General features: G+C 40.4%; 2 protein-coding genes across 8 annotated transcripts in view; both read right to left on the bottom strand.

Annotated features, from left to right (window-relative positions):
• Nucleotides 1-133: 133 nt before the first annotated feature.
• On the bottom strand, nt 134-5,106 carry socs9 (suppressor of cytokine signaling 9). Of its 7 annotated transcripts, none has more exons than XM_023839464.2 (2): nt 5,018-5,106; nt 134-3,599 (listed from the first exon to the last, which is right to left on the bottom strand). In XM_023839464.2, exon 2 carries the CDS (start codon nt 3,588-3,590, stop codon nt 1,977-1,979), a length of 1,614 nt encoding a protein of 537 aa, XP_023695232.1. In that variant the 5' UTR covers nt 3,591-3,599; nt 5,018-5,106; the 3' UTR covers nt 134-1,976. The 7 variants fall into 7 exon arrangements, with proteins under 7 accessions (XP_023695232.1, XP_072557541.1, XP_072557540.1 ...); XM_072701440.1 differs by having other exon boundaries at nt 134-3,596; nt 5,018-5,077; XM_072701439.1 differs by lacking the exon at nt 5,018-5,106 and adding an exon at nt 4,573-4,750 and having other exon boundaries at nt 134-3,596.
• A 6,618-nt stretch (nt 5,107-11,724) lies between these two features.
• The window catches only part of samd4b (sterile alpha motif domain containing 4B), a 37,116-nt gene continuing 22,151 nt past the window's right edge, over nt 11,725-26,689 (bottom strand). Inside the window, exons 3-13 of the mRNA XM_023839432.2 lie at nt 25,163-25,648; nt 23,626-23,868; nt 21,465-21,574; nt 20,242-20,328; nt 18,447-18,723; nt 17,941-18,026; nt 16,581-16,696; nt 15,864-16,062; nt 15,248-15,374; nt 14,916-14,999; nt 11,725-12,488 (exon numbers count right to left, since the gene is read on the bottom strand). Coding sequence (XP_023695200.1) covers nt 12,460-12,488; nt 14,916-14,999; nt 15,248-15,374; nt 15,864-16,062; nt 16,581-16,696; nt 17,941-18,026; nt 18,447-18,723; nt 20,242-20,328; nt 21,465-21,574; nt 23,626-23,868; nt 25,163-25,648 — 1,844 coding nt within the window. The 3' untranslated portion in view covers nt 11,725-12,459. The remainder of the gene's footprint in view (nt 12,489-14,915; nt 15,000-15,247; nt 15,375-15,863; nt 16,063-16,580; nt 16,697-17,940; nt 18,027-18,446; nt 18,724-20,241; nt 20,329-21,464; nt 21,575-23,625; nt 23,869-25,162; nt 25,649-26,689) is intronic.

Here is a 26,689-nt window from a genome sequence, read left to right as displayed (position 1 = left end):
CATGTTTTTGCTCTCTCTCAGCTCCCAGACTGTCTAGCAGGGAGCCGGGAGGGAGCAAAAACATGGACCGCTGGGGTTCTCTGAGGACCGGATTGAGAACCCTAGATCCATTAAATGCATGGCACAAATTCAGTCAATTCTACATATTGCCATTTAATCGGTAGAATGTTTGCTGGCAAGTCTGGCACTGGAAAGAGAACATGCAATGAAAGATGGGCAGATTAAGTTTTCATTTAGTTCTATTATTCCTTACTGAATAATGATCATGAAGTATGCAAAAGATGCAAGAATCCGAGATTCCCCTACGCCCATCTTGCATCTGTACATGCAATTTAAGTCTTTTGTAAACCAAAAGCAACATCTACAACTGGATTTATAAACACAAATATAAAATCATATAGTAAATGGGTTGGGCAGCATGTTCATTTTATATCTGTAAACATGTAAATATTCTATGAGGTTCAACTCAACAAGATTCTGACTTTTCAAATATTCTGAAATATTTTCAGAAAAGCACAAGAAAATGAAAGGTTTTTCATTTTTACTATATTATATACTATACACACACACACACACACACACACACACACACACACACACACACACACTGGAAACACTGCATGTAATGAACTAAAATTATTTGGAGATCTAGAAAGTAAATACCATTTTCAAAATAAACTGATACAGATACGACAGACAAGATACAAAAAGAAATGGTCACATGTGTTTGTGCTAGCATCCATCCAGTATTAGTATCTTTGCATTTAATCAGCTTTTACTGTACAGACATACATATAAAATGTACAGTAAAAAGGAACTATTGCAGATGGCGATGACTAGTATTTTGATTAATAGTACTTTCATTAATACAATCATCCAAAATGAATGTTTCAATCTAAGACTTGCAAGAAAGATTGCTCCCATCGTAATCTGTATTGGCAAAAAGGCACCGAGCTGTAACATATTTTAAAAGGAGTTAAATGACCACCCTCCACATAACCCATTAAAACCTTTCATCTTAAGGCAAAAATGTTTTTAAAGAAAAATAATTACACATACGTTCTACCATAATATACAGTTGCATAACATCATAATAGAATTATCATAATATTAGTATTTCAGTGGGAAATAAAGGTTTGGGGTTCAGTCTACTGGAACATGGATTTCATATGGGAAGGTATTATGGAATTTTTCTTTAACTGTATTCTGAAAGGTATAACAACTCTTATTGAATGGCAATACAATTGACATACAGTAAACCCTGATTATTGTAGAAACTCCAGAGACTCAGGGCAGCCTAGTACCAACAAGTTGCACTTTATAGGAAAAACAATTAATGATTACCTTATTCAAAAATGATGAATTACCGGTTAAAAAAAAAACAGTATCACACTGAGCTGAAGATGCAGTCTGCTTTGCACTTGATTTTTCATTTCACAGTGAAAATTAAGGAAATTTTAACTAAAAAAAAACATGGAAGCACTGCTAAAGAAAACATCAGGTACCAGAAGAACAACTTGTGGGTCTCTGCAACCCAACTAAATCAGTGTGCTGCTGTACCTTGCACCAAAGATCAGCTGATTCCCTACATATGGGAAAAAGTATGTCATATTAAGTTTTGTTCTGCTACCTAAATTCTCTGAACAAAATGCTTCTTAATGAGGGTGGTAATATGGCCAGCACTGCTGACTCACATCTCAAGCAACAGGGGTTCAAATTGCACCTCCACTCTTGGTGGGATCTCTATGTTCTCCCCGCATTGCAGACAATTAGGGTAACTGGATAAATGTTAGACATTTTATTGAACCAAAGTTATTTTATCAAAGGGTTTTACTGAAATCTACCACCAAGCATTAAAAGTGAGAACCAATTCTTGATGTCCATCCTCTTAGAGATACACCTGAGGATGCCAAGAGGGACAAGGAAGAAGTGATGAAGGGTTAACCCAACAAAAAAGAGGAATGTTGTCGAGGACGTTACTCCCACCATGTGTCTAGCCGTCGGACGCGTACTTTCTGCTTGTAGTGATACTCCTTCAGGTGCTCCTTAAGGGCACTGGGGAGAGGCAATACATCAATACCATCATAAGTGGTGTGGCTGCTGATGACAGCCCGGCAGATGTGCTGCAGACTGAAAGGCTGAGTGCGGTTGATAGGGTTGGACAACAGAGGTTCAAAAAACATGCAAGAGTTGGGGTCCTTGTAGTGTTCAAGCAGTCCTGTGACAGTGGAAGCGTGGAAAACACTAGGGTCATGGACATCAAAACTAAAGTTGTGGTTCCACTGCTCAATGCGGGCATGTAGCGAACGGCCATAACGGCGAAAGCTGACAGAGAACAGATAATCCTCCTGAGCAGAGTCACGAAGCAGGAAAGTGCCTTCAGGCTTGCCTTCAAGCAAGATCTCTGCCTCATAGCGATCCATCACACCCCAGTAGCAGGGGAGATTAGTGATTTGCAGGAGATCTGGAACCAGGCAATGTATATAATCAATTTGTGTATGAACCCGATAGCAGTCCTTAGATTTAGAGTGCTCAAATTCTTGGATCATAGCTCTGTCTGCAGTTACAGTTGTTACCTCTAAATCACCGGCAGCAAAATGAGATGATGAGGTTACAGGGGACACAATAACTTTATCAGCTGTATCTAGGCAGTTCTGCAAAAGAAGCGGATTTTGTGGTTGCTGCTGTAGAAGGAGCCGTTGTTGTTGTTGTTGTTGCTGCTGCTGTTGTTGTTGTTGTTGTTGTTGTTGTTGTTGAAGGGTGGCACGATCATCTCCTGCAAGCTCATTCATACCATGTGCCAACTTGGGCCCCAACTTGTACAATGGGTTTATTTGTGCAGTTACTTCAAAGGTATGAATCTGGGCATTGGGCGGGGGTTCCACACCTTGTTCAATGCTTATCCGGCGCCGTTCACGTAATCGATCGTCCTCATCTTCCACCAAGGAAGCCTGGACTGAGCTGCCAGCTGTTGCCCCACCCAGAGTGTCCAGAAAAGTTGGTTGGGTGATGGGAGCAGTGTGCTGCTTGATCAGGTACCACTTCTGTGCTAACTCCGAGTCTGCAGGGAAAGGGCAGCTGTCCAGCATGAGCTCGCTGAGGTGAATTTTACGATTTGAAGAGATAGATGAGGATGAGCAGGAGGAAGTAGGGGGGCCCTGAGGTAAAGAGGTTGTGTAAGTTTTAATAGGGAAACATTGCCCCACTGCATCCTGGATCTTCTGTCGGAGGGAGCGACTCCCTCCAGCTGGCTTGCCTTCTGCAGCACTACGTGCTGCTTCACTCCCACCCCAATTTTTTCCAAGGTGCAGCTTGCCAGTTTCTGGGTCTTGCCATCTTGGTTCTCCAAAAGGGTTGGTAGACTCTGTGTTCCAGCACTGACTATCGCTCATCAGCTGCCCATATTCAAAGCCATCACTGGCAGGTCGCACCTGAGTTTCACTGTTGACGCTTCGCTCCTTTTTCTTAACCCTTACACTTTTGTTCCTCCAGCCAACCTCTCGTCTATCCACCGAACGGCTTTGTCTAACCTTGGGACGAGCACCTCTCTCCTTTTCTTTCTCAGCATCTTCTTTAGGTGACTGGGACATGATCACCTACTTTGTGTCGGGAAAGAACAAAACAGAGTTTAGTTTTTAACCTCGGATTAATAAAGTTACCACAAAAAAAAATCAGGATCCAACTGTAAGGGGCTCAAGCAACATACCCTATATTCACCCATAATTTAGCTTCAAGACTTAATACCAATAACAAACACAATAGAAATAAGCATTTAAATCGTAAATTTGCATACCAAACATGTCAAGTTAAGATCTGACCAACTAATCATTAAAGTATACTGAAGATTTCCTTTTCCATATACTTGCTCACTCAAAGATTGTCTGAATGCTTACTAGTACGTAACTAGATTGAAATAAGTTGAAGGTAAAATATCTGAACAAAGTCTGTAAGCAGGCTTGCTCTCTAGAAATATTCATCACATTTTCATTTCCTTGAGACAAAAATAACCGTTTTCCATATTCCAATAAATGAAACAGCAAAAATAACGACAACTAATGTAATAGGCAGAATAATTACATATTGTTGCCACAAAAATACTATTTTGATAATACCTGTACCATTATATCAAATCGGGGTGTAAGTAACACACATCCATTTCCCCTTGTAAAACACGGTAGCTGAATCAACAAAGAAACTACCCAGGAAGGCTGGGAGATCAGCGATGCGCCGTAAGCCCTCACTGACGCAACACTGCAGCCATACGTCGGTTAACTAGTGAAAAAATCGTATTATATAATTTTCAAGAGCATAAAGTTTAAAGTATTCTTGTCTTTGGAGCTAAGATGTGAAATCCCTGTTGTATCTAAAAACCGAACAAATGCTATGGAAACGCCTCCAACCCGCGTCTGATGAATGTTGGGTTTCATATGTAGCGAACGAGTTAACTTCGCTAGCCGATAACGACAAGGTTGCTCTCTTGTAGCATTTAAAGCTTTTCCGATACTTTGTTTCCTTCTACTTACGCAAGAGTCTCGTTTAAATAATTTTATCGAAATAAAAACATTAGCTTACCTTTTGTTTTAGGCTTGAAACACAATTTATGACAACAGGACAAATATCGTTTTAAAGAGACAGTAAGTCGTACGGCTGTAAGGCTGATTGACCATAAGTAGTTTGCCCTCTGTTGTACGATGGGCCAAACTACACTAACGTGGTAAAAAGAATCATGCGACCTTCTCCTGAAATCCGTGTTAAAAGAGGTGCTACACCCCTGTACAAATTACAAAACTATCATATATATATATATATATATATATATATATATATATATTCGATGGAAAACTAAATAAACAGCGCTATAGGTATGCAACTCTATTTGATGCGCTATATTCATGTTGTGTGTTTAAACAGAATGGTTGTCATACAATAATCTTGGTCATTTGAATAAGCATTTCAATGACAAGGAAAAAATATATATATATATTGTGTCCAAAATGAAGTCTGCGAACTAACTAACCTCTTTGTCAGGACTGTTTCTTCCTACTTCCAGGGTTGGGACTTCAAATCCAGCCTCTCAGCCCTGCGCGTGCACGCGCGCGTGCCCGGCGTAGGTAATTTGCATGTTCTCCCCGTGACACCGTAGCTTCCGCCTACAGTCCAGACGTGCGGTTATTCTAACACCTCTGAACTGCTTGTGTTGTGCATGTGCGTATCATATATGTTTAAGTATTTTGGCTAAATCAATGCAGTATAACACCATAATTAATGTTCGCTATTTCACTATGTTCCATACATTCATAAAATCCAAGCCATAAAACGAGTATAGTTCACACATTCTATATATTTTAGATTTCATTTTATTTGCCCTCTTATTTTGGGAAGCATTAAAACAAAGGAAATATTCAAATTACACTTTTGCTTTACTGAACTTTTCAGCAATTAACACGTGGTAGCATGCAGTGTAGAATGAGATATATACAAAAGAAACACAATATCATGACTTATGCTACCAGAAATCCAATTATATTGTTACATTTAAGCTTTTTGCAGCTAAAATTGGCTCTTGACCATTGTCTGAATTGTCAATTGCATATATTTGTGCTCAGCTCTGGGCTGGCAAAGACCCTACACTGGATAAATGTATCCTCTAATCCAGTGTTTTCCAACCTGGTCCTCAGGGACCCCCAGATAGTCCACGTTTGCTCTTAGGTCCATATCTAGAAATTTAACACACACACACACACACACACACACACAATGGACAAAAGTATTGGGACACCTGGCCATTACACCCCCAGGAATGTTCATGACATCCCATTCTAAATCCATAGGCATCAGTATGGAGTTGGTCCTCCCTTTGCAGCTATAACAGCTGCCACTCTTCTGGGAAGGCTTTCCACAGGATTTTGGAGTGTGTCTGTAGGAATTTTTGCCCATTCATCCAGAAGAGCATTGATGAGGTCAGGCACTGATGTTGGATGTGAAGACCTGGCTCATAATCGCCATTCTGGATCATTCCAAATGTGTTTGATGGGGTTGAGGTCAGGGCTCTGTGTGGGCCAGTCAAGTTCTTCCACACCAAACTCTCCCAACCATGTCTTTATGGACCCTGCTTTGAGCACTGGGGCACAGTCATGCTGGAACAGCAAAGGGCCTTCCCCAAACTGTTCCCACAATGTTGGAAGCATAGAATTGTGCAAAATGTCCAGGTAAGCTGAAACACTGATCTCCCTTCACTGGAACTAAGGGGCTCAGCCCAACCCCTGAAAAACAACCCCATAGCATTATCCCTCCTCCACCAAACTTTACAGTTGGCACAATGTAGCCAGGTAATGTTCTCCTGGCACAGAACATATTTCCACTGCTCCACAGACTCCAGTGGCAGTGTGCTTTACACCACTCCATCTGAAGCTCGGCATTGCGCTTGGTGATGTGACGCTTGAATGCAGCTGCTCGGCCACGGAAGCCCATTCCATGAAGCTGCCGGAGCACAATTTTTATGCTGCGGTTAAAGCCAGAGGAAGCTTGGAACTCTGCAGTTATTCAGTCAACAGAGCACTGGTGCCTTAAGCCTTATGTGCCTCAGCGCTCAGCAACCCCTATCTGTGATTAGGAGGCGTGTCCCAATACTTTTGTCCATGTAGTGTAGACACACAAACACACAGCCAGAAGTTTGACGACACCAGCTTGACAAATATGAGCACTCATTGTCAAAAACTCATTCCTGAAATCAAGGATACGCGAGCTTATGTCTTACCACTTCAGCAAATGAACTTGCCCCCAGACGATTTATCCTTCACAATTACTTAACCTGGGTGACCAAGGCAGGGCTAGCAAGGCAGAGATGTGGCGAACAGCCTGACGTCCCATGATGGTGCCAAGTGGAAAGTCACTAACCTCTACGTATGTCACACAATTAAAACATATTTGCCAAAGCAATTTGTTACCTGCCTTGTTGAACGCCATACTTTATCGCAGGGTTCCCCAGTTCCACTCCTGGAGGCCAGAATCCAACACAGTTTGTCTGTTCAAACACACCTACGAAAGCTGGCAATTAGCTTAAGATGAGTTTGTACTACATACTATTGAGCGTAAATATTGAACATTATTCTACAAAACAAAACTTATGCCAGAAAATATACTAATCCTACTGCCTATGTGGCTTTGTATGTATGTATTACCAAAAAATGCACCGATTTATCCTTACCTTCAGCAGAAGTTTAATACTACACATACGCCCTAACTCAACTCAAAACAATGAAAACTTGTAGCTTACTGTCTGAATATTCCTTGTGGAGGTTATGAAGTGTTCAGATGAAGAACTATTTGATTAAAAATTCATTTTAATTAACCTGAAGTGCATTTATTAGATTTTAAAAGCAGAACTCGGATGCCCATTTGTGGATAAAAGTGGAGCAAGTCAATATGTGACACCAATAAGAGCAGCGAGGAGGCGGCAGTCCGAGTTCTCCAAGAAAGCAAACATGCCCAACACAGGCAGGCAGGTCACAGCTACATTCTCATGAAGGGTTTGGTCTTCCTACACTATTTTTGTAAACATAAAAATACATAAAACAGCTAGGACTAAGCAAGCAGCACCCTTAGACAGTACAAAAACAGACAACTGCATTTACATGTCAGGTCTACTTATAGGTAGAGCTAGCCCTACATTCTCCTTCCCAGAACAATACCAGGCTTTGGATTCATCTGCATCAGGACCAACAGGAAAATGGATGCTTGTATACTTCTATGGTTGGCAAAACAAGATCACTATTCATTGTCCAAATATGTCACCAACCACTCAAATTCCTCTACAATTTCATTAAATTTATGGTGATATTTACTTCTGCTATTCATTAATCATTTTACGCTCGATTGAACTTATCCGGAACAAGTAAGGTGACGGTAAGAAACTTACAGCTATGACATGGATATAATTAAAATATACCATTCAAAATACCCTTTACGGCCTGTGATGAGGCATGCACTCTAATGCGCCTCTACTGGATTAGCATATGGGAGATGGTTAATCCATTTAAATGTTTAAAAAAATATTTTAATCCCAATTACTCAGTATTGGTAACCAGTGCAAAACTGTTGAATTCAGTGTACTTCAAACACTTATGGAAACAAGAGTGTCTAAGGGGAATGGACTTTTAAGAAAAGTGTGCTTATATGAGTGAGGGTTTATACAGAATATAAAATATTAGTGTTCTGTGGTTGACAAAGGATTGTATGACAATATTACTCCACTATACATTTATCAAAACCTGCAGTATTATTTAATAAACATTCTTAACATTTCTCTATGAACTGTTAATTCAACATCTTCTTGAACAGGTAATAAGTTAATTTCACTGATTCAAATGTGCGAAACGAGAGAGAATGCACACCATTAAAAACAAAACACTATTTGCTTAAAGAAACCAAAGGGCTAATACGTTTCAGAATGTAAAATGTAGCACCAAATCGCAGAAGAGCGACCGTCTTTCTGCTGAAGCCCGTTTACAGTGATTTTAATGTTAGCCTGGTGCCCTACGCCCCCTGTAATGGGCTCCAGGCTCCCACAACCGCAGCCAGGGTCAGCAGTTACAAGATGGATGTTCACTAACATGCCTAGCGGATGTTACTAGTGACCCCTCGCCACCAATATGCCAGTTTGGAAGGGCTTCCTGTAGACCATTATGGTTAATTATGCACTGTCCCTCAATACGATATTTCATTCATAAAATTATCTGGTGTTAAGCAAGTCTTTTGCACACTACAGTTAAAAGTGTGGCATTTAAGTAGCTCTAGTATTGTTAAACTAATTTCTTTAAATAACAATATTGCAATTTTTAGACATTATGGCAATTAGACAATTGCATCTGTATGAACAACTAGTGAAATATTTTATTTTTTTTATTGCTGTACCTCACAAGATTCCACAGTCACAAAGACGACTGGCACGTGCGTGAGGCTGCTTGCTGAGAAAATGATGCACAGCACACCCAAGCCAAGATGCATAGATCCTACAGGTCAAACTCAGACCTTTTAAGATATAGCATGTACTTAGACTACCAAATATTATATAACATTAATATTTATGTATGATTTTATGTGATCCAGATCATTTTCAGTATTGTTCCTATAAGGTATCGTCTACAAGTTTTTGCAATCTTTACGCAAGCCCCCAAAATATTTCAATTCAACTGTTCATAGTCAACTTGAAAATAAGCAAAACCGTGAACGTCAAGAGAGTGTCAAATTAGCAAACCTGGAGGAGGGACTGTACTTTGTGTGGTATGGTTCGATATGGATAAATGCTTTATAGAAACTAAGAAATGGATCAATATTTGTTCAGTCCTCACCATCAAAATTGAACAAATATGCCATCTCCTAATTTATATAATCAACTGACCAATGATTACAATTAAAGTAAGCCATTAACCATATCTCTGACCGTAAGCCAGCCGCTGCAGCTCCTTAATTAGATAACTAATTAGAGGACTGATTGTCTGAAGAGTTCTCACACCTGGGTTTGATCAGCTGACCTACAGGTTATCCCAAAAACCTGCATACACACCGGCCCTTTGCGGATAAGATTGGCCACCGCTGCCGTAAGCTGTCACCAGCCCTTGTAGGAGTGATGTTCAAGTGCCCACTTTGAAAATCTCCATATATTTAGCTAGTGCTCAAGTAAAAGTCTTCAGATTCCAAAGTATGATGCCAGCCAACTCACTTATAATGCAAAAATATAAGCCAGTACTGCCTCAGAGCCTAAGCCTCCCGCCTTCAATGATGTTCGTTTTTAATTCATGCTGGTAGTGGGAAAAAATGTCGGACATGGTTTAATATGAGCACTCAATATTGCACAGAAGTAAAAAAAAAAAATAAAAAATAAAAATCACACTACACTTAATCAGTCTATTAAATGAGCAGCAAAACTGACCATTACCAGAATAGCAGCATAATCAAAATCATACACTGCATGTCAGATGTTGACTTTGGAACAAAGCTTGAATAGGGTGATTAAACTGGGGCCCGGGGCCAATTTAAGAAATCACAGTGCACAAGAGCTGGGGACACCCAGGATGGGAGACCGGTCCACACAATCACACAGTACCGGTAGGGGCCAATTCGCCCAACTGCATGTCTTTGAAAAGCAGGAGGAAATCCAAAGTACCAAGAGGAAATGTGGTGAAATGGGGAGAACAAACACAGACTTAGGAGAGATTTGGGCTTCCATCCCAGGCGGTGTGAGACAGAACGTGCTACCCAGAGTCACCATGCCAGCCAGCGTACCTGGAAACTCAATCCTAAATGCAGAGTCATTTTAAACAAAGATGAACAAGAGGATGTAGCAAGATGGTCTACAACACAGGTATGGTCCCACATCTACAACACTATAAATTTGTAATTTTGTTTGCACCTTGGTTCAATTCAAGCCTGTAAGTTGCCTTTGGTTTGGCACAGAAATGTTAGAGAAATGAGTTGGTCCTGCCGTTTCATCATACGGCAGTCAAGGACCCACAAAGATCCACAAGTCTGTCCAGAACAAGTCGCTGGAAGATGGATGTATGGAACCACAACGATAGTCCTACATGATAAACCCCTCTGGTGGCAGAAATTACATGGTATAATACTTAAGGTGTGTGACATTAATCAAAAACAGGTGGGCCAACTACAGATTGATCATGTTATATTTTTTTCACAATCAATATTCACTTTAGCATAAGTGGTTGGTAATACATTTAAGCCTGTGATATATGAAAAACAAACAGGTTTCTTTACACAGTGTTCTTTATGGTACCAATTCAAGTTTAAAAAGGACAAAAATTTTGCACCGCTTTTGCTGAATAGGCCCCTAAAAGGAAGAAAACATGCCTTTTTTATATATTTCACATAAGGCAGCACAGACAGCAAAAGCTAGAATTACTCTGCATTGGCCAGTCACTGAGATTCTCTTTTGTGACAGTCAATTGCACAATTTTTTTTACATTTGCATATTTTAAGAGCTTAATGTAAATTAAGCATTTCAATGGGATTTCTGCACTTGGGGAGTGAATCAGTTTTGCTTATGCTGCCGGGCCTTGGGTCACATTGCAGATCAGTATAACACAGAAGCAATCAATGCACTGAATTAGCACGACCCTCTTTATCATCTGTTGCAGTCGGGGGGGGGGGGGGGGGGGACAAAAAAAAAAACGCAGTCTACAATGACACAGATAATAGTATTCACACAATTTGCTCAAGAAATGACCTGTCATCCCCAGAACAACCTACACAGTTTCCAAGGAAGGAAGCTTCATATGACAAAGACTCATTAGAATGGTGTAACACACATAATGGACATGCCAAACCACCTCAACACCAGTAGACTGGGCTGTTTCTGATGCATTATATGTAAATATATCAACCATTAAAGAACAGGTTAATACATATTTACTATACGAATTGAGAATAATATAGTGTAATCTTCCTTAATTGCTATACGGATGATTTAAAAAAAAGTAGTAATTAAGTGCCATTACTTGTTGCTTAGATGACTTGCCTTTTTCCAGATTCAGTTGTGTTCTTGGGGTAAAACTCATAAGCCATAGGCTACAAAGATGATGCAAATACAAAGAATTAGATTTAAATGTTAACACCAACCATGTTTGCGAAATAGGTGCTCAGGCAATAACTGATACAGTCCTGACCAGAATAACACAGTTGCTTTTCAGTCATTAACTGCAAAAGAGATGGGGTCAGACAGTATCATTAGTATTTATTTAGCTTCTTTAAAATAAAAGTGCATGTCACCATCCTGGCATTTCAAAGGTTACCAACATCCAAATCCCTCTCCTCTGTGTTTCTACATTTTAACAGTTCTTATCGAAAGGTTAATTAAAGCAAATTGTCTGCATATTAGTTTTTATTAACAATTTAGTCAACTGCCAGGTACCGAGTTAACAGGGGGCTGCATCAGCGAAGATCTTGCCATCTGGAAATTTCTAGACTGCACCATGGCTGTGTGTCTAACAACTGCCTTTTTGCAAGGCTAATGAATTGCCCTGTGTTTGGACTGAAGCTGAGATGAACTGGGAAGAAGCAAAGGGTAGTGCCTGCTGGGAGAGCACCGACCCCCCCCCAGTCAGCTCTTAGTTCCGGTTACAGCAGCTGGACAATAACAGCACACACACTACAGACCTGCCATCTGTCCCTGTTTTTTTTTTTTTTTTTGAGCGGTTTGGAAAACTAGCCCTCTTAGCATTAAAAACCTTGCATCTCTCTCTCCTGCTTAATAACATAGTAATCTGTATTTGTAATAAACCTCAGTTAAGTATATTAAAGTACAAAAATATTAGCACATATACACAGTTTGTGTCTTTTTGTAGTGACCATTTCGTTTCATTTTTTTTTTTTTTTTTTTTTAACGTCAACTTTTAGCCTAGGTTCAAAGAACCAGGACTTCATTATAAAGTGTATTTTCTATTTTCATATTGTCGATGTTCGGTCCATGCCATCTGTGAAAGAGAAAAAAGGGACAAATATGCATCTCAAATCATCCTTACACAAGTCAATAAAAACTATGACTGCAGTCATGTTACCTCATTTATGAACAAATGAGTTATTTGTACGCAGAGCACAAAATGGTAAACTATATTTTAATCAAGCTAACAATTTTCCTTGGCAAAATCAAATATTTACTGATAGGTATAGCAGCTATATTCATTCTTAAATTTGCAGTTATACAGTCACGAGTCACTAAAACGGTGGGGATATGGTTTTCAGAAATGCGTAGTCAGGCAATTTGAGAAGGGTCTGGCTGCAGACATCCACTGAGAGTCACATCCACTGACAGGCAGGAAGTCCACTGTGAGCCCGGAAATGACATCACTGTAGTTCCACCGAAGCGGGCATAAAGTTTGGTGGACTCCAAAACAATACGAGGAATTGCAGAAAGTCAATTGTTTAATTGCTGTTTCTGTGGTGACGACCATGACATTGGCGAAGGAAAGTAGAATGGTAAGTACAGTTTTAATTGTTTAAATATGTTCAGTTATTAGTTCTTCAGTAAGGATGGAAACTTTGCTATGTTTAGTAGTGGAATGGTATGTGAATGCGTGGTGTGAATGGGTGAATGTGAGGCTTAGATTGTAAAGCGCTTTGGTACTCGTAAGAGTAGTAAAAAAATGTGCTATATAAATGCAGTCCATTTACCATTTGTTTGTTATGTTTAGAAGTGTTGGAATGGTTTTTCGTTCGCTATTGTTTGGCTGCTATAAAACACAGTTCGTGCTTAGGTTACTACTACTTTCAGTTAATAGTTTAACTTATTTTCATGTGCGGATCTGTTGAATGGCGTTTTCATGCCACTCAAATGCATATATACAGTAAATATAAGTTAGCCTGACTCAAATCGCTGTGTTGCTGAATTGTATTCAAATAATCTCCCTCCTTCAAAAGCCCATAAATGCATACACAATCATTTTCACAGTGTTTTGTTTTTGATTTTGACCAACAGATGCACAGGTCGGTGGTAGTGCATTCAGCTAATGGAGAGGTTTTGCATATACGGGTATTAATGACAACATTGAGATATTGAAACTTAATGTTTCAATATCTCAATGCAAGTGATGTGTACTACTCAGACACGGACAGAGGTTTGCCTTTTGGACTGAGGAAGCTTCACACCTGCTGAAAGCGAACTTCGGTGAGCACTCCTGCTGTTCTCAGACCTGGTGGGCAAGCTGTGACTGACTGCTCTACAAAGTGTAATAGTGGTGTGTGTGGGGTGTGTGTCCGTCCCTCATTTTTCTCAGGTGGTTTTCCTGTTGACTACCAGCTGCACCTGATTAACTTATTCGATCCCTGATATTCGCTTCCGACGTCGCATAGGAGTCGCGCATCATGAGGGACCTCTGCAGTGCTGTGTGCTGGATTCGCAAGAATCACTCCCTCTTCCATGGAAAGGTGACAGAACCTGCTGTTCTCCAGATGGAGGCTGAGGATCAACAGGAAGCACTCAGGGAGGTCCTGGAGGGTCAAAGTGGCAATAGAAATGACCCATTTGTGTTTATTTTTCATAATAGGGAGGACATGGAAACCTTCCTCTCTGATTGTGTTGATGGGATGGGTCTTAAACTTCATGCCAGGTTTGCGTAATACAAATAGTTTTCCTCATTCTTTTATTCTGTTTCTTATACTGCTTTGTTGTGCATTTAAATAAAGCAGTATTGTGTGCTTTAGAGTGGATCTGTGACATTTCCGGACCAACAGTGGACTTCCCGCCTGTCAATGAATGTATCGTCGAACATGTCTATGGCTGTGCCTCTCAGTGGATCTGTGATGTCATTTCCTGCCTGTCAGTGGATGTGCCTCAGTGGATCTGTGATGTCATTTCCTGCCCGTCAGTGGATGCGCCTCTCAGTGGATCTGTGATGTCATTTCCTGCCTGTCAGTGGATGCGCCTCTCAGTGGATCTGCAGCCATACTCTACTGGGCGATTTTGTCATTGTAGGAACATGACAGGTACTATACACCTAGGCTATATAGTATAGCCAAAATAACAATAAAAAGTACATTACCATAAATAATAAATAACTGTTACTAGTTTATGTATCATTATCAAGTATTATGTAATGTACATAATTGTATGTGCTGAACTTTTATACAACTGACAGCGCAATAGGTTTGTTCACACCAGCATCACCACAAACACGTGAGTAATGCATTGCACTACATTACTAGGCTCCATTATAATCTCATGGGACCACTGCTATACATGCGGTCCATTGTTTGACCATTGTCATATACATTGTACATATGCAGGTACACGACTGTAAATAAATATGCCATTATATACAAATTAATCATATGTCACTTAATATGCAGATGTAGTTCTTAGGTAGTGTAGGAGTATAAATTACGCTTCAGTAGCAGTAACTTACCCCCCAAGGCATGCTCTGTCATACTGAGGCACAGGGACTCCAAAGTGGGGTTGATCTCTAGGTCAGTCCCTGCAACTTGGCATTCTGCACACAGGGAAGGGAGGCGGGGTCGGTCAGCCACAGCAGGAGCCGCCAGGTCACACCAGACACTTGCTTTCTAGATCAGTGTCTCCCAATCGGGTCCTCGGGGACCCGCGGTCAGTCCATGGTTTTGCTCCCTCCGTGCTCGCTACCAGACAGTCCACATTTGGAGCTGGGCGGGAGAAAACCATGGACTGTCCGTGGGTCCCCGAGGACCCGATTGGGAGACACTATTCTAGATGCTGACTCACCAGACTGTTGGTACAGGAGCATGGTCTGTGGTGAAGTGTGGACAGGCAGTGAGTAGGTCCTCTGCACAGAACTGCGACTCTGACTTGGCATACTGTTGCTGCCACTAGGGTTGGAAAACCATAGATTCTGCAAGAACGACATGTAAACGCATAATTCTTTAACGGAGATTTGCTAATGTATTACAGTACATACTACAGCCACTACATTAGGCTGATATTAAGATTGTAAGGGGAAAAAAAAACATTTTAAAGCAGGATTGAACAATGCAGTAAAGCAGTGTTTCCCAACCCAGTCCATGGGGAACCCCGGACGTCCACATTTTTGCTTCCTTTCAGCTCTCAGTGTACCTGTACCAGGTATTCGGTGTTCCTGATTGGCTGGGAGCTGGGAGGAAGCAAAAACGTGGACTGCACGGGGTTCCCCGAGGACTGGGTTGGGAAACACTGCAGTAAAGAATATGTACCTAACACTGCTGTTGGGATTATATGTCGCAGGTATTTTATGGAAACATTTTACGGAAAAAGGAATTACGCTAACAGTGTTCTGTCTGAGCACTCGTCACTCTTCATGACTAACACGCATTAAACACATCGGCTTGTCTGCCGCGGAACGAACCTGCCGGCCTTGACCAGCCAACGCAGGGCTGGTCAGAGTGTGACGCGGTGATGCAGTCCCGATGCTGCCAGGGTTTAAGAGCCCCAACCTGCCGGGGGTCACGCCACGGGGGGGCATCGGAAACTGCTTCTGACCCCTACGCCCCAGCCCTCCTCCCACAGAGCCTGCTGTGGGAAGCGAGTTTGACCCATATGCCCAGCTGAAAGGAAGACAATGAATCATAATACGTACAATGAATCACATGCACATGCACCTCTACAATATACAGTACCAGTCAAAAGTTTGGGCACACCTACCCATAAAAAGGTTTATTTATACTATTTTATAAAGCTATTATAAATTAAATAAAAAGAAAAAGACATACTGAATAATGAATCAACAAAAAAAAAAATTGTATCCTTTCCTCACATGGTAAAAATGTGCCAATGGAGATTCAATGACCCAAGGGAAGACCATTAAAAGTACTGAAAAAAATACTTAAATTTGGACTACCTAGGTACGTAACATATTGCTGCAAAAATCATTTTCCTTAAAATATAACCTGGAAGGAGAGTTCCAGACTCATGTATGATATTCCATTTGGGACAAAAATCACCAAAACAAATGAGGGACAGGTCAAATTACCCCATGGGTGTGATGTTTGCAAGCTTATCGGCTTATTCATATATTAAATTATACTGTCATGGCCACTAAAAAGCAGCAAAACCAGCACCTCACCCTTTTTGCCGGTACACAGGTATGTCCAGCATTGATTTTCTAGGGAACAAACGCAGGAGCTTCAACACCTGCTGCTTCCATGACGACAGCCTCTTCTTCTGGGTGTCTGTGAAGGCCTGCAAGAAGGCAGGGGGCCGTTTATACGGACAAACCCGGCAAAATTACACTCTCGCGCTCCACCTTCCAGAGAAGGGAGGGAACATCTTTAGGAATCAGTATCTGAACTAACAGTAACGGTGACATAACAACAACTTGTCCTTTTTTCGAGGAATAAAAGTGATAAATTATCCGATATTTAATTACACATAGTAATATTAAATACAGTTTAAAGCTGAATGAGGGCGTTGGGCTGAATGATTTTGGAAAAAGTTCACATTGTGATATTTGAAATTTCTGTGATATATTGCGATATTTATAAAGCAAAACTTTTACCAAAAAAGTTTAGCTAAACTATAGCCCAGGGGTGGGGAACCTGTTCCATGGAGGGCCAGTGTGGGTGCGGGTTCTTGGGATGACCTCTCAAGGATTGGAGTTGAGAACCACTGTTTTATTATTGGCTGATGGAGAGGCTACCCACACTGAACCTCCATAGAACAGGTTCCCCACCCCTGCTATAGTCAAACAGAACTTAACATGTACCAATAGTGTGTTTCAAATAAGTTGGTGTTGCTACAAGTTGTACCAACAGACAAAAAGTGTCAACAAATCACTTGCTTTTGCTCAATATTGATTCTAAGGAATCCAAAATATTTGCTTACAGCAGAAGGCTATTGTCTTTCAGCGACCGTTTCTTGTTCACTTTTCTCCTCCTCACTCATTTTGTTATATTTCTCACAAACTCGCAACAATATCTATGAGCAGAGGGGGACATTTCAGGCCCAGAAAGTAAAAATCCAGACCAGGATTTTGTTTCAACCAACCAGCTGAGTATAAAGAGTCACAGTAATATAGTACTCTTGTTTCAACCAACCACTTGAGTACTATATGACTGTGACTCTTTATACTCAGCTGGTTGGTTGAAACAAAATCCTGGTCTGGATTTTTACTTTCTGGACTTGAAATGTTCACCTCTGTCTATGAGTGAGTCCAACAGCAAGGACGAAAATGAATATGATTGGCACAGTGTGCGCTTGGAGCTCAGCAACTAATCTAATTTTGAAAAGGAACCATGAGTAAAATTACAGAGCTTGCTAAGTTTTGCTTCCAATGACAGAGTATAAATGTTATAACATACTGTCTTAAGCCAGCCCATTATCGTGGTTCTTCCAAAGTGACAACTGCATGAGCATAACATTCCATGTCGATACTGGCATCGCACATCATGTAGGCCTATTACCTATCAATAAAATGAAAGCCTTACCTCATGCATCAGACACTTCTCAATAAGCTGAAGGTAGCAACTGATGTTTTCTTCATCAGGCCTTGATACTAGAAGCTGGGTGCACACTGCAGAAGAACCATTACACAGAACCCCACAGAGAAAAATCAGGAACGGCAGCACAGAGCCTACCGTACTCAAGTGCAGTCAAACACTGTAAACAAGCTACATAATAATTAGCTTTCACCAAAGGCTAATGATGCGAGGAGCATCAGGCTAAGGGATTAACAAAAGTGAACTCAAAAAAGCATGAAGATAATCAACACTTTCTGCAACAAAAAGGATGGGTATATGCATAAAGAATCCATGATAATTTTACCCCTGTAAAATAGGCCAGGTCACCAAACAACCAAGCTCTCATGTAATTACCTAGATAGTTCAGACTATGACAAAAAACTTTCCTTTTAATATTATAGCAGAGAGCTTAACTGAGAATAAAGAGCAGAGTGGTGACATTACTACACAGTCATTGATGTCCTGAGACCCACCTTTTCCCATTACACGAGTGAACTGGCCAGCAATGTCCCCATCGGAAATGGGTGCGACTGTGGACTCCCCATCACAGGCTGGAGGATTGTTAGACTGAAAGCCTTCCGCAGCAGCGTCCTTGTCCTCAGAAGACTTGGAACCCTTCTCCGACGACGTTGCTTTTGGGTCGGCCTCCTTCTGGGCAGTGACAGGTAGACTGTAGGCCTTGATGGGCGTGATGATGATCTGCTGAAGCTCCTGCAATGCACTGCGAAGGTTGCCTCCGTCCAAGATGTCCTGCAGAGGACCACACGGAGAGATGATCACACGCATCTCATAGCCGGAACTCACAGAAAACCTGTTAAGAATGAAGCTTAACTTTCTGAAGAAGCTAAATAGACCAATGCTGGGAAAAAAAAAAAAAAAAAGAGCCAAACTACAGCAAAACCGAATTTCCATACGTGCTCTTTGCTGATCAGATATAGCACCTTATCTTCACCCTTTACAATGTGGTTTTCGTGGGCAAGATAAAGGTACTGTGAGGTTAAAACTAAGAATGACATTTTCAGTGTTACAGGTGTCATCATCTCAGCTTTATCTGACCCGACCTCCAGCTCACAGACAATTTGCTAAAGTAGGTGGAATAAGACGCTACAGTGTTCTACTAAAAAGGGTAAGTTGCCATCTAGTGAGGGGGAAGAAATACTCATAGTAGATTATATAAGTGTTATTAATGACTAATGGAAAGTGAGAATGATAAAATGATGGGGTCAGTTGTAGCACTTCTGTCATAATGTCCCCCTGACATCTAGAAAGTTCCTTATCTTCTCTTGTGGTGGTAAAACTGTGTTGGTGGCAAAGTTCTCCGTTTACCAGCTCTTCAAACGCTAAATTAGAACTCTATACGATAAAAGAGCAGGGCAAATGCTCAGCAGAATGGGACAGCTCATCCTGGAGTGACCGAGCTTTTGCGGTTGGTGCCCCAAGGCTGCGGAACAGTCTGTCCATGGGCACCAGGTCAGCCAGCCAGCCATGTGAGCTCTTTTAAATGGCATCTGAATTTTTTTTCTGCCCAGACGTTCTACTGATGTTTGAATACCTTTGCTTTATTTACTGTGAACACTGTGACATGTTCTGGAAAGGTGCTACATAAACTACTTAGAAGAATGAACTGCATTTAAATGCTAAAAGTCACAAAAATGCATTTATAAACAACCCATTTTGAATTGCAACATGTTGTTTATCATTGCTTGAATGACACAATGTATTCAACTACTATCTCAATTAAGGCTGATTAATCAATAGCAGAGTTCAAATTCAAGGCTAAATTTAGCTTAACATTATAAAAGAATTAAACATTTATTTTTCTGGATTTTCCTAGACAACAAGGTCATACATAAAGATTCCAATAATGACTCCAAAACAAATAATTTCCCTTTGTCCTAAAGATGCATTTAAACGCACTACTAATAACCTTTATGAACTTCTCTGATGTATCTCTCACAAAACAAAAAAAATCCACAGTGCTATAGCTTTACAGCTGTTATTACTCCTATTCAGAGGGAAAGGTTTAATAAGTCCACTTGGGGATAGATCTGCCTAAAGTGCAAAGAACCTCAATTCCGATTTGCTGAGGGAATAACAGATTAAGCAGAAAACAGAGGCTAATGCATTATACACTCTGATTTTTTTTTCCATGTCCACTGTATTTTGAGTAACCACAAACATATGTGCCCAACAATGGAAAGGAGAACACAGAAAATAAACACTTTTCTTTATATGAAATCTGTCTATCCAAATGGACATGCGTCTTACCTTCTCTAAGGACTTAAGAACACACTGTCTCTCTCGCAGCTTCTGGATGCTTAAGGCGATTTTATGGCGGGCCCCCTTTGTGACATTCTGCAGAGGAAAAACGAGGTGTTCCCTCATGAATCTGCAAAATTTGTTTTTACCACTGATCTTTTCCTTAGTGAATATATACTGAATTTCACCCTTTTGCAAAAAAAAAAATAATAAAAATTCAGGAAGCAATTACAACTGCAGGTAGCGGCCGGGACACGGCATACGTTGTGCGAGTCACATCATCAGATGCTGAGACGGCGTGGTTGTACCCTTCAACGTCAGCGGATAATTTCTGATTCTGCTCCTTTATCTCAACATAGAGCCGCAATATTTTAAAACCGACTGAGCAAAGATCTCTAAGGATTCCATTTCCAACAAAGTGCTTGCTATACATTTCATTTTACTGATTTTGCCTCTACTCTTGCAATTTCATCTCATGACTATCTAGGGCTTAAGCAAAACATTTTTGCTGTTCTGCTTAGTTGTATATAGGTTTCTAATGCAGAGCTCTTAAGACGAAATATGTTGCACAAACTTCTATAGTCAAGCAAATATACCATCTTGAAATTGAGTGGCCTTTCATTTTACGCAGAACTTAAATATTTGAAGTTCAATCACATACTTCTGTCAGCTATCACAATTTCAAATTGGGGAAAAAAGCTAGACTGCCTTCTCAAAGATTATACCTTACAATCACTCTGCTGCTTTTAACATTTAAACATGTACTTAAAAATGCATTTAAAATGGACAGTTACATGCATCATTCCATATCTGAGCAACAGTTCAATTCAGAAGCCTGCAGGTCAACGAATAACAAATCTAATTTCATGCCGCCCAATTGCGCACAAGCGACATTTTTAAAACCGCTGAACAAATCTACTGTTTTTGGTTTCTGCAGTCAATTCCCATTTTCATATTTGCTTATTGGAGGTCTTCCTGCCAGAAGGGTATGGCAACTCCACCTTATACATTTTCTGTAGTATTACCTTTCATAATAACCAGTTTAGCCATTGGGGAAAAGGCCTATTCAACTTGAATTCATCAGTACAAGTACTGTATAGTCATTATGGGCATTTAGACCACCACACGAATTGTACAAATTGTTTGAAATTATTTTTCAAAACATATACATTAAAAACCCCCAAAGGTCCCCAGTAATATATAGCTCACGGAGAACAGAGACGTCCCCTCACCTGTGACTCCAGATGTTGCTCAGTCAAGATCATCATCTCTTCATAGGTCATCTGGGAGAAAAGGGCGGCGTATTTGTGTAGACGGAGACTCTTCAGCCAAGCGGGCACATCTGCATGGGGATGCTGCAGTTACTCAGGTCGAAACATTCTTTCTTCTCTTACACGCAAACTTAAGTGAATATCTTGTGTATTCAGTCCTCCTGTTCTGGTTTCCACTTACTATACAACACAGAGTTTTGTTTCTACTCCCTCCTCCAGGGGAACTGAACGAAGACGATAAATTTATTTATTTTCAATATCAAAGAGTCATAAAACATGAACCAAAAGCACAATTAATATTCCGTTTAGCTGCTCTCTCTCTATTCTCATTTGGGAACTTAATCATTCAAAGCTGGTTACTAATCCTCAGGGTCTAGAAACAATGCAGGTATACATCAATGTAGACTTTTTAAACATTTATTTTAAATGTAGGGTTGAAGCTAACAATTTCAGACAAAATAACGACCCTTAAGAATGCAACGCACTACAAACAGGATAGTTTTTATACATCTAATTTTTTTAAATTGACAACTGGTTACACATAATAGCAATGAAGGTTATCCAGCTAATGCAGCTATAGAGATGATCTGAGATTTAGGGTCTCAAAAGTGGCTGTGAATCATTCAAGCTAATTTCACTTAATTACATGCTTGTCAAGTTTCTTTCATGAAGTGGGATATTTCCGCAGCAAAATTTTAAAGAGCTTTTTAAGTCTACATTAGAATCAATCTTCAAGCTACAACATACTTTTCGAATTTCACCCATTTAAGCCGGTCCTTTGGCCAGAAGTGAAGAACCGGTAATTATAGCTTTAGTAATATCAATGAATTTCAATGTATTCATCTTTAAAACAAATTAATCAGGTGTATAGTTTTCCCTGTGTAATACAACAGCTCATAAAAAGGTAATTAAGGCATACGTTCTTTAGAAATATTCCACAAACATTCTAATGCAAAAACAAAATTACAAGAACTATAATAATATTGACATATATATCAGTGGCCAGCAAATGAAGACAGATTGCTGATAAAGAGATGGCTGAGGAAGGAGCAGCTTTTAAAACAGTGATAATTTGTCCGATATTACTAAACCCAATTCCAAATCAGTGAGCGAATGGAGTAGCTGCTAAACATGCATTTGTCTGACAGGTTAAAAAACACGACCTAATTTTCTAGTCTCTAGTGAGTGTGGCTGGTAAATAATCAGTGTTTACATGTTAGATGACCCTCTTCAGTTAGACAATTCACAAATCCAGGCTATAATGTCAGGGCCTTAACTTTGCTAACCTTAGGTAAATTACGCAAATTAGCTTCAGAATTTTGATTAGTGGAAGTCAATTTAAAATTGTTTAAAAAATAAAAGCACATAGCTTTCAGTCAAAACAATGGATGAATAGTACATATAAGAGTTATATTTCAAAGGTAATTCTTATACGTAATGTTGGCAACGTTGACTGGGGTGAGTAATCTCCAAGTCTACGAGTCTCCATATCCACTATTGCAGTATCTACACCCTCTGTTCTGTGTAGCTTGTCACTGGTTTGTCAAACAGTTGGGTTTATGCTCCACTATACAAAACATCCTGTAAAATCTAGCCAGACAGTGGTCAAGAAATGACCCTCTCCTTTCCAGAGTTGTTTCCGGTTTGCTCTCTTTATCGTAAGCTCGAACCTAAGAGTACTTAATGTTGGAAGATATAAAAAAAAAAAAAAAACAACGTGCTAGTAGACCCATTCAGGACTACAAAATGTTCACAGAAAGATATGAATAAAAGAGAATGTTTGACTTTTATTTAGCTATGTGGGAGAGTTCTAAAAAGTGGTTGACTACCCATATACAGACCAAGGTTACACCCTAGAGATATTCAGCTCAGCGCTGAAATGTAGCTGCTTCAGTGAAGTGCACTGTTATAGAACTTGATATTTAAAGTGTGAATTCTCAATCTTGTTTATTTGGACGTTTTTAGTACACCAGAATTGTAAAAATGAGACATACTTATACATACCTAAAATGTACATACATGGGTACATCAAAATGTATGTTTATTTAAACGATTAATCCATCCTCACGCAATTTAGCAGATGTGCGACTCCAAGTTCTCCACCCTGTCAAAAAGCACTTACCTTTCATTCCACTACCCTCCTCTTGGAAAGTGTTACGAGTGGCAACCTGGTCTTCAGTTTGCTCACTCCCAGAAGACGCGACACTGCTCTGGGGGGACAGGGGGGCGTGGTCCGTGGTCCCAATGCCTGGCCGTCCCCCGCCTTCTTCTTGGCCGTGCCATTCTGTACTACAAGCTTGTGGACTGGAGGGCACCAGGGACATGGACCTCTTCAGTGGGCTGGGGTGGATCTGCTTAGACAACACTGCGTGTAGAGGCAGTAAAAGCAAAGTGTCACTTTAACAATTAACGGTCATCTAAATTTAAAATACAATCATGACACCTCAAACCAGGATTGTCTCCCTCGTTATATTAAAAAGTCAAAGTAAAAACATTTCTATACTTAATGAATCGCTAAATTAAAGTTTAGATTTGGCAAAGAGGAAGCAGAAAGTGGAAGTTGTCATTTCATTGAGTACGCTCGATTTCCTAAAATGTTTCTTGGTTTGAACTAATTTACACCTTTCCATACTGGTGTTCATTTAGAAAAAAATATATTCCTTTAAATTAATCGGTTAAATTGCAAAAAAAAAAGAGCACCAACTAAAACACCTGATAAACACATTTTATAAAACTGACAATATACTGGTATAAAAATTACAAGCAAACCCCAGCCTTCTCAGGGGCCAAAATATACCTGTGGTTTAGGCAACTGATCCTAGAGTATCAAAAAGTGAAATATTGCACATTTTGGTTGTTCCCTTTGGATTACTGTAAAAACCATTTTAAACTGGCTTTAAACAGTTTTAGTGGATAAATATACATATACAAAGATCTGGCTGCAGAGATATTTCAGTAATTTTAGTCTCTGCCTGGAGGGCAGGTGCCCCTGATCAGTTAGCAAACACAGTACACATTTCAAAGTCCTTCTCTGCTAATTATTCAGAACAACTTGCATATTGCACTGTTATTTCATACAACTTTAAATTGCGTATTTTCACATAGTCGTACAGCATTAGATATTGGACACTTGTATTCTATAGTTATCCATGGATTTTTTTTTTTTATTCAAACAGTTTTAGGTCATGTAACGTATGTACCTCAGTCTTCATTTCAGTGACAATACTTCTAAAATAGAACACTGGCATTTTATTCATACCCATAGGGAAATTGTCTTTTTGCCATCCCCATCGTGTTCTGGATGAGACACGGACACACATACAGGTAAGAGTAGGGGGTGACGGGGCAGGGATGGTTAGTGTCCAGAGCCCCTAGAGAAACTGCAGTTAAGCGCCTAACTCAAGGGCCTAATGATGGCAGCACTCTGGTGGCCACAGGATTGGAATCAACAACCCTCTGTCTAGGGGCACAGGACCCGAATCCACAAAACACACCGCCCCAAAAACTGAGGTTGCAATCATGTACAAAAAATCATTCTGTGATTAAACTACAAGTACTGCCCCCTACTTGTAAATATTTATACAATCCACATGGAGATCAAGAGGTCAACTGCATGCAGAGATAATCCCACATCCTATCATGCAGAGACGGTATCTCACCTGTGTTGGTGCCGGTGCAGACGCTGTTGATCGGAGAGGGCACTCCACTTGGCCCATGAAAACTCAGGTGTCCATTCTGGCTTCCTGAGGAGGAGCTGGAGGTGGGCTTGCCCTGCCAAGCATGACCAGGGTCTGAGGCCTCCGAACAGACCCACTCGTCAGAGCCTTGGCGGGAGTGATAAGGACCAACGGGCGGCCGCATGGGCATGTAGCCAGTAGACAGATGCTCCTCCAGATGGTTCAACCACATGGCCAAGGAAGTGCGGTCCTCAAGACTGGTGGCAGGGTGGATGAGGGCGTACGAAAGGAGCTGCCTGCTCTCCTCCACAAACAGACTGCTCTCGATGGTGTGACTCAGCACCTTTTGGAGAAGCTTCATGTACTCACATTTGGCTTCACTGTTCCTTGGCTGCAGCAAGGGTAGGTGGGATAGTAACAAGGAAACCACCTTCTCTGTGGGTTCATGATGCCATTGGCTGACAATAGCTGTTTTGAATGAAGGGAAAACAGGACACAAGATACTAATTAATACTTAGTTAATATCTGCAAAAATAAATACCTTTAAAAATCCGTTTCCAAACCTCTACAGACCTGGACTTTAAATTCCAGATTTCTGCTGTGCTGAGATCAAACGCCATGAGCAAATATGACATTACTTTTCCCTCAATAAATACCAGAAAGACATTCACAATGATCACATCATACAAGGTCTCAGTAATTTAAAATGATAAATAAGCACCAAACATTTACACTTTGCCGTCACTTTGATAAACCTCCCATTCCACTTATTACATCAACTGACACATGCCATGCATCTCAGCTTTAATGCTGCGTGTGACGGGGCCTTGAAATCTGTGCAACTGATGTAAATTAGTGGGACGTGAGAAATTAAATAGATCAGATTTTGGATTGGGCTGTGGTGGCTGATGTGGTAGCCTGGATCGGCCCTGATTCTGATCTTTGATATTGACTCAGGACGTCGTCGTACAACAGATGTTCTCTATTACGTGGTACAATAAAAAAAAATGAACGATAGAGTAGCATGTCTATGAAATTGCTTTCCTGTTTCTAAATAACCATGGGCATGTTGGTCAAACAAGATTCCCAAAAAGCTCAACGTTATACACATAATTTTACAAATGAATACACATGCCTAAGAATGGCCTGCAGTGTACTAGTATTCCATTCAGTATTTCAGAATTTCCCCCTTGGACAAAGTTAATCTTCTCAACTTTTAAGATGTACTTCTCTTTACACCAAACTTACACAAATCTAATTTGGGTAACCGGGTGATACACCTGATGACCAATAATAACCTTCCCATACATCATTATGTAATTCTATTTCCACACCTGGTTCATTTAAATGTTATTACACGGCTCTCTGGAATGCTTGATTCTGATTGGTCAGTTGAGACATTTGCAGGTTCGTTCTTTTCAAATAATGACCGCTCCAAAGTAATAACGCATAGCCGGTACTACTTGTATGTTTAAAATCAGTCCGCGCCAACAAAGATTATCGTTTAAA

This window comes from Paramormyrops kingsleyae, chromosome 17 (genome assembly GCF_048594095.1).
Source record: "Paramormyrops kingsleyae isolate MSU_618 chromosome 17, PKINGS_0.4, whole genome shotgun sequence".
NCBI lineage: Eukaryota > Metazoa > Chordata > Actinopteri > Osteoglossiformes > Mormyridae > Paramormyrops > Paramormyrops kingsleyae.
The sequence above is the reverse complement of the archived record's forward strand: the minus strand, read 5'-3'. Positions and strand labels throughout refer to the sequence as shown.

Excerpts from the sequence above, each read along its gene's own strand:
- socs9 (XM_023839464.2), bottom strand. The coding sequence starts at position 3,590 with ATGTCCCAGTCACCTAAAGAAGATGCTGAGAAAGAAAAGGAGAGAGGT.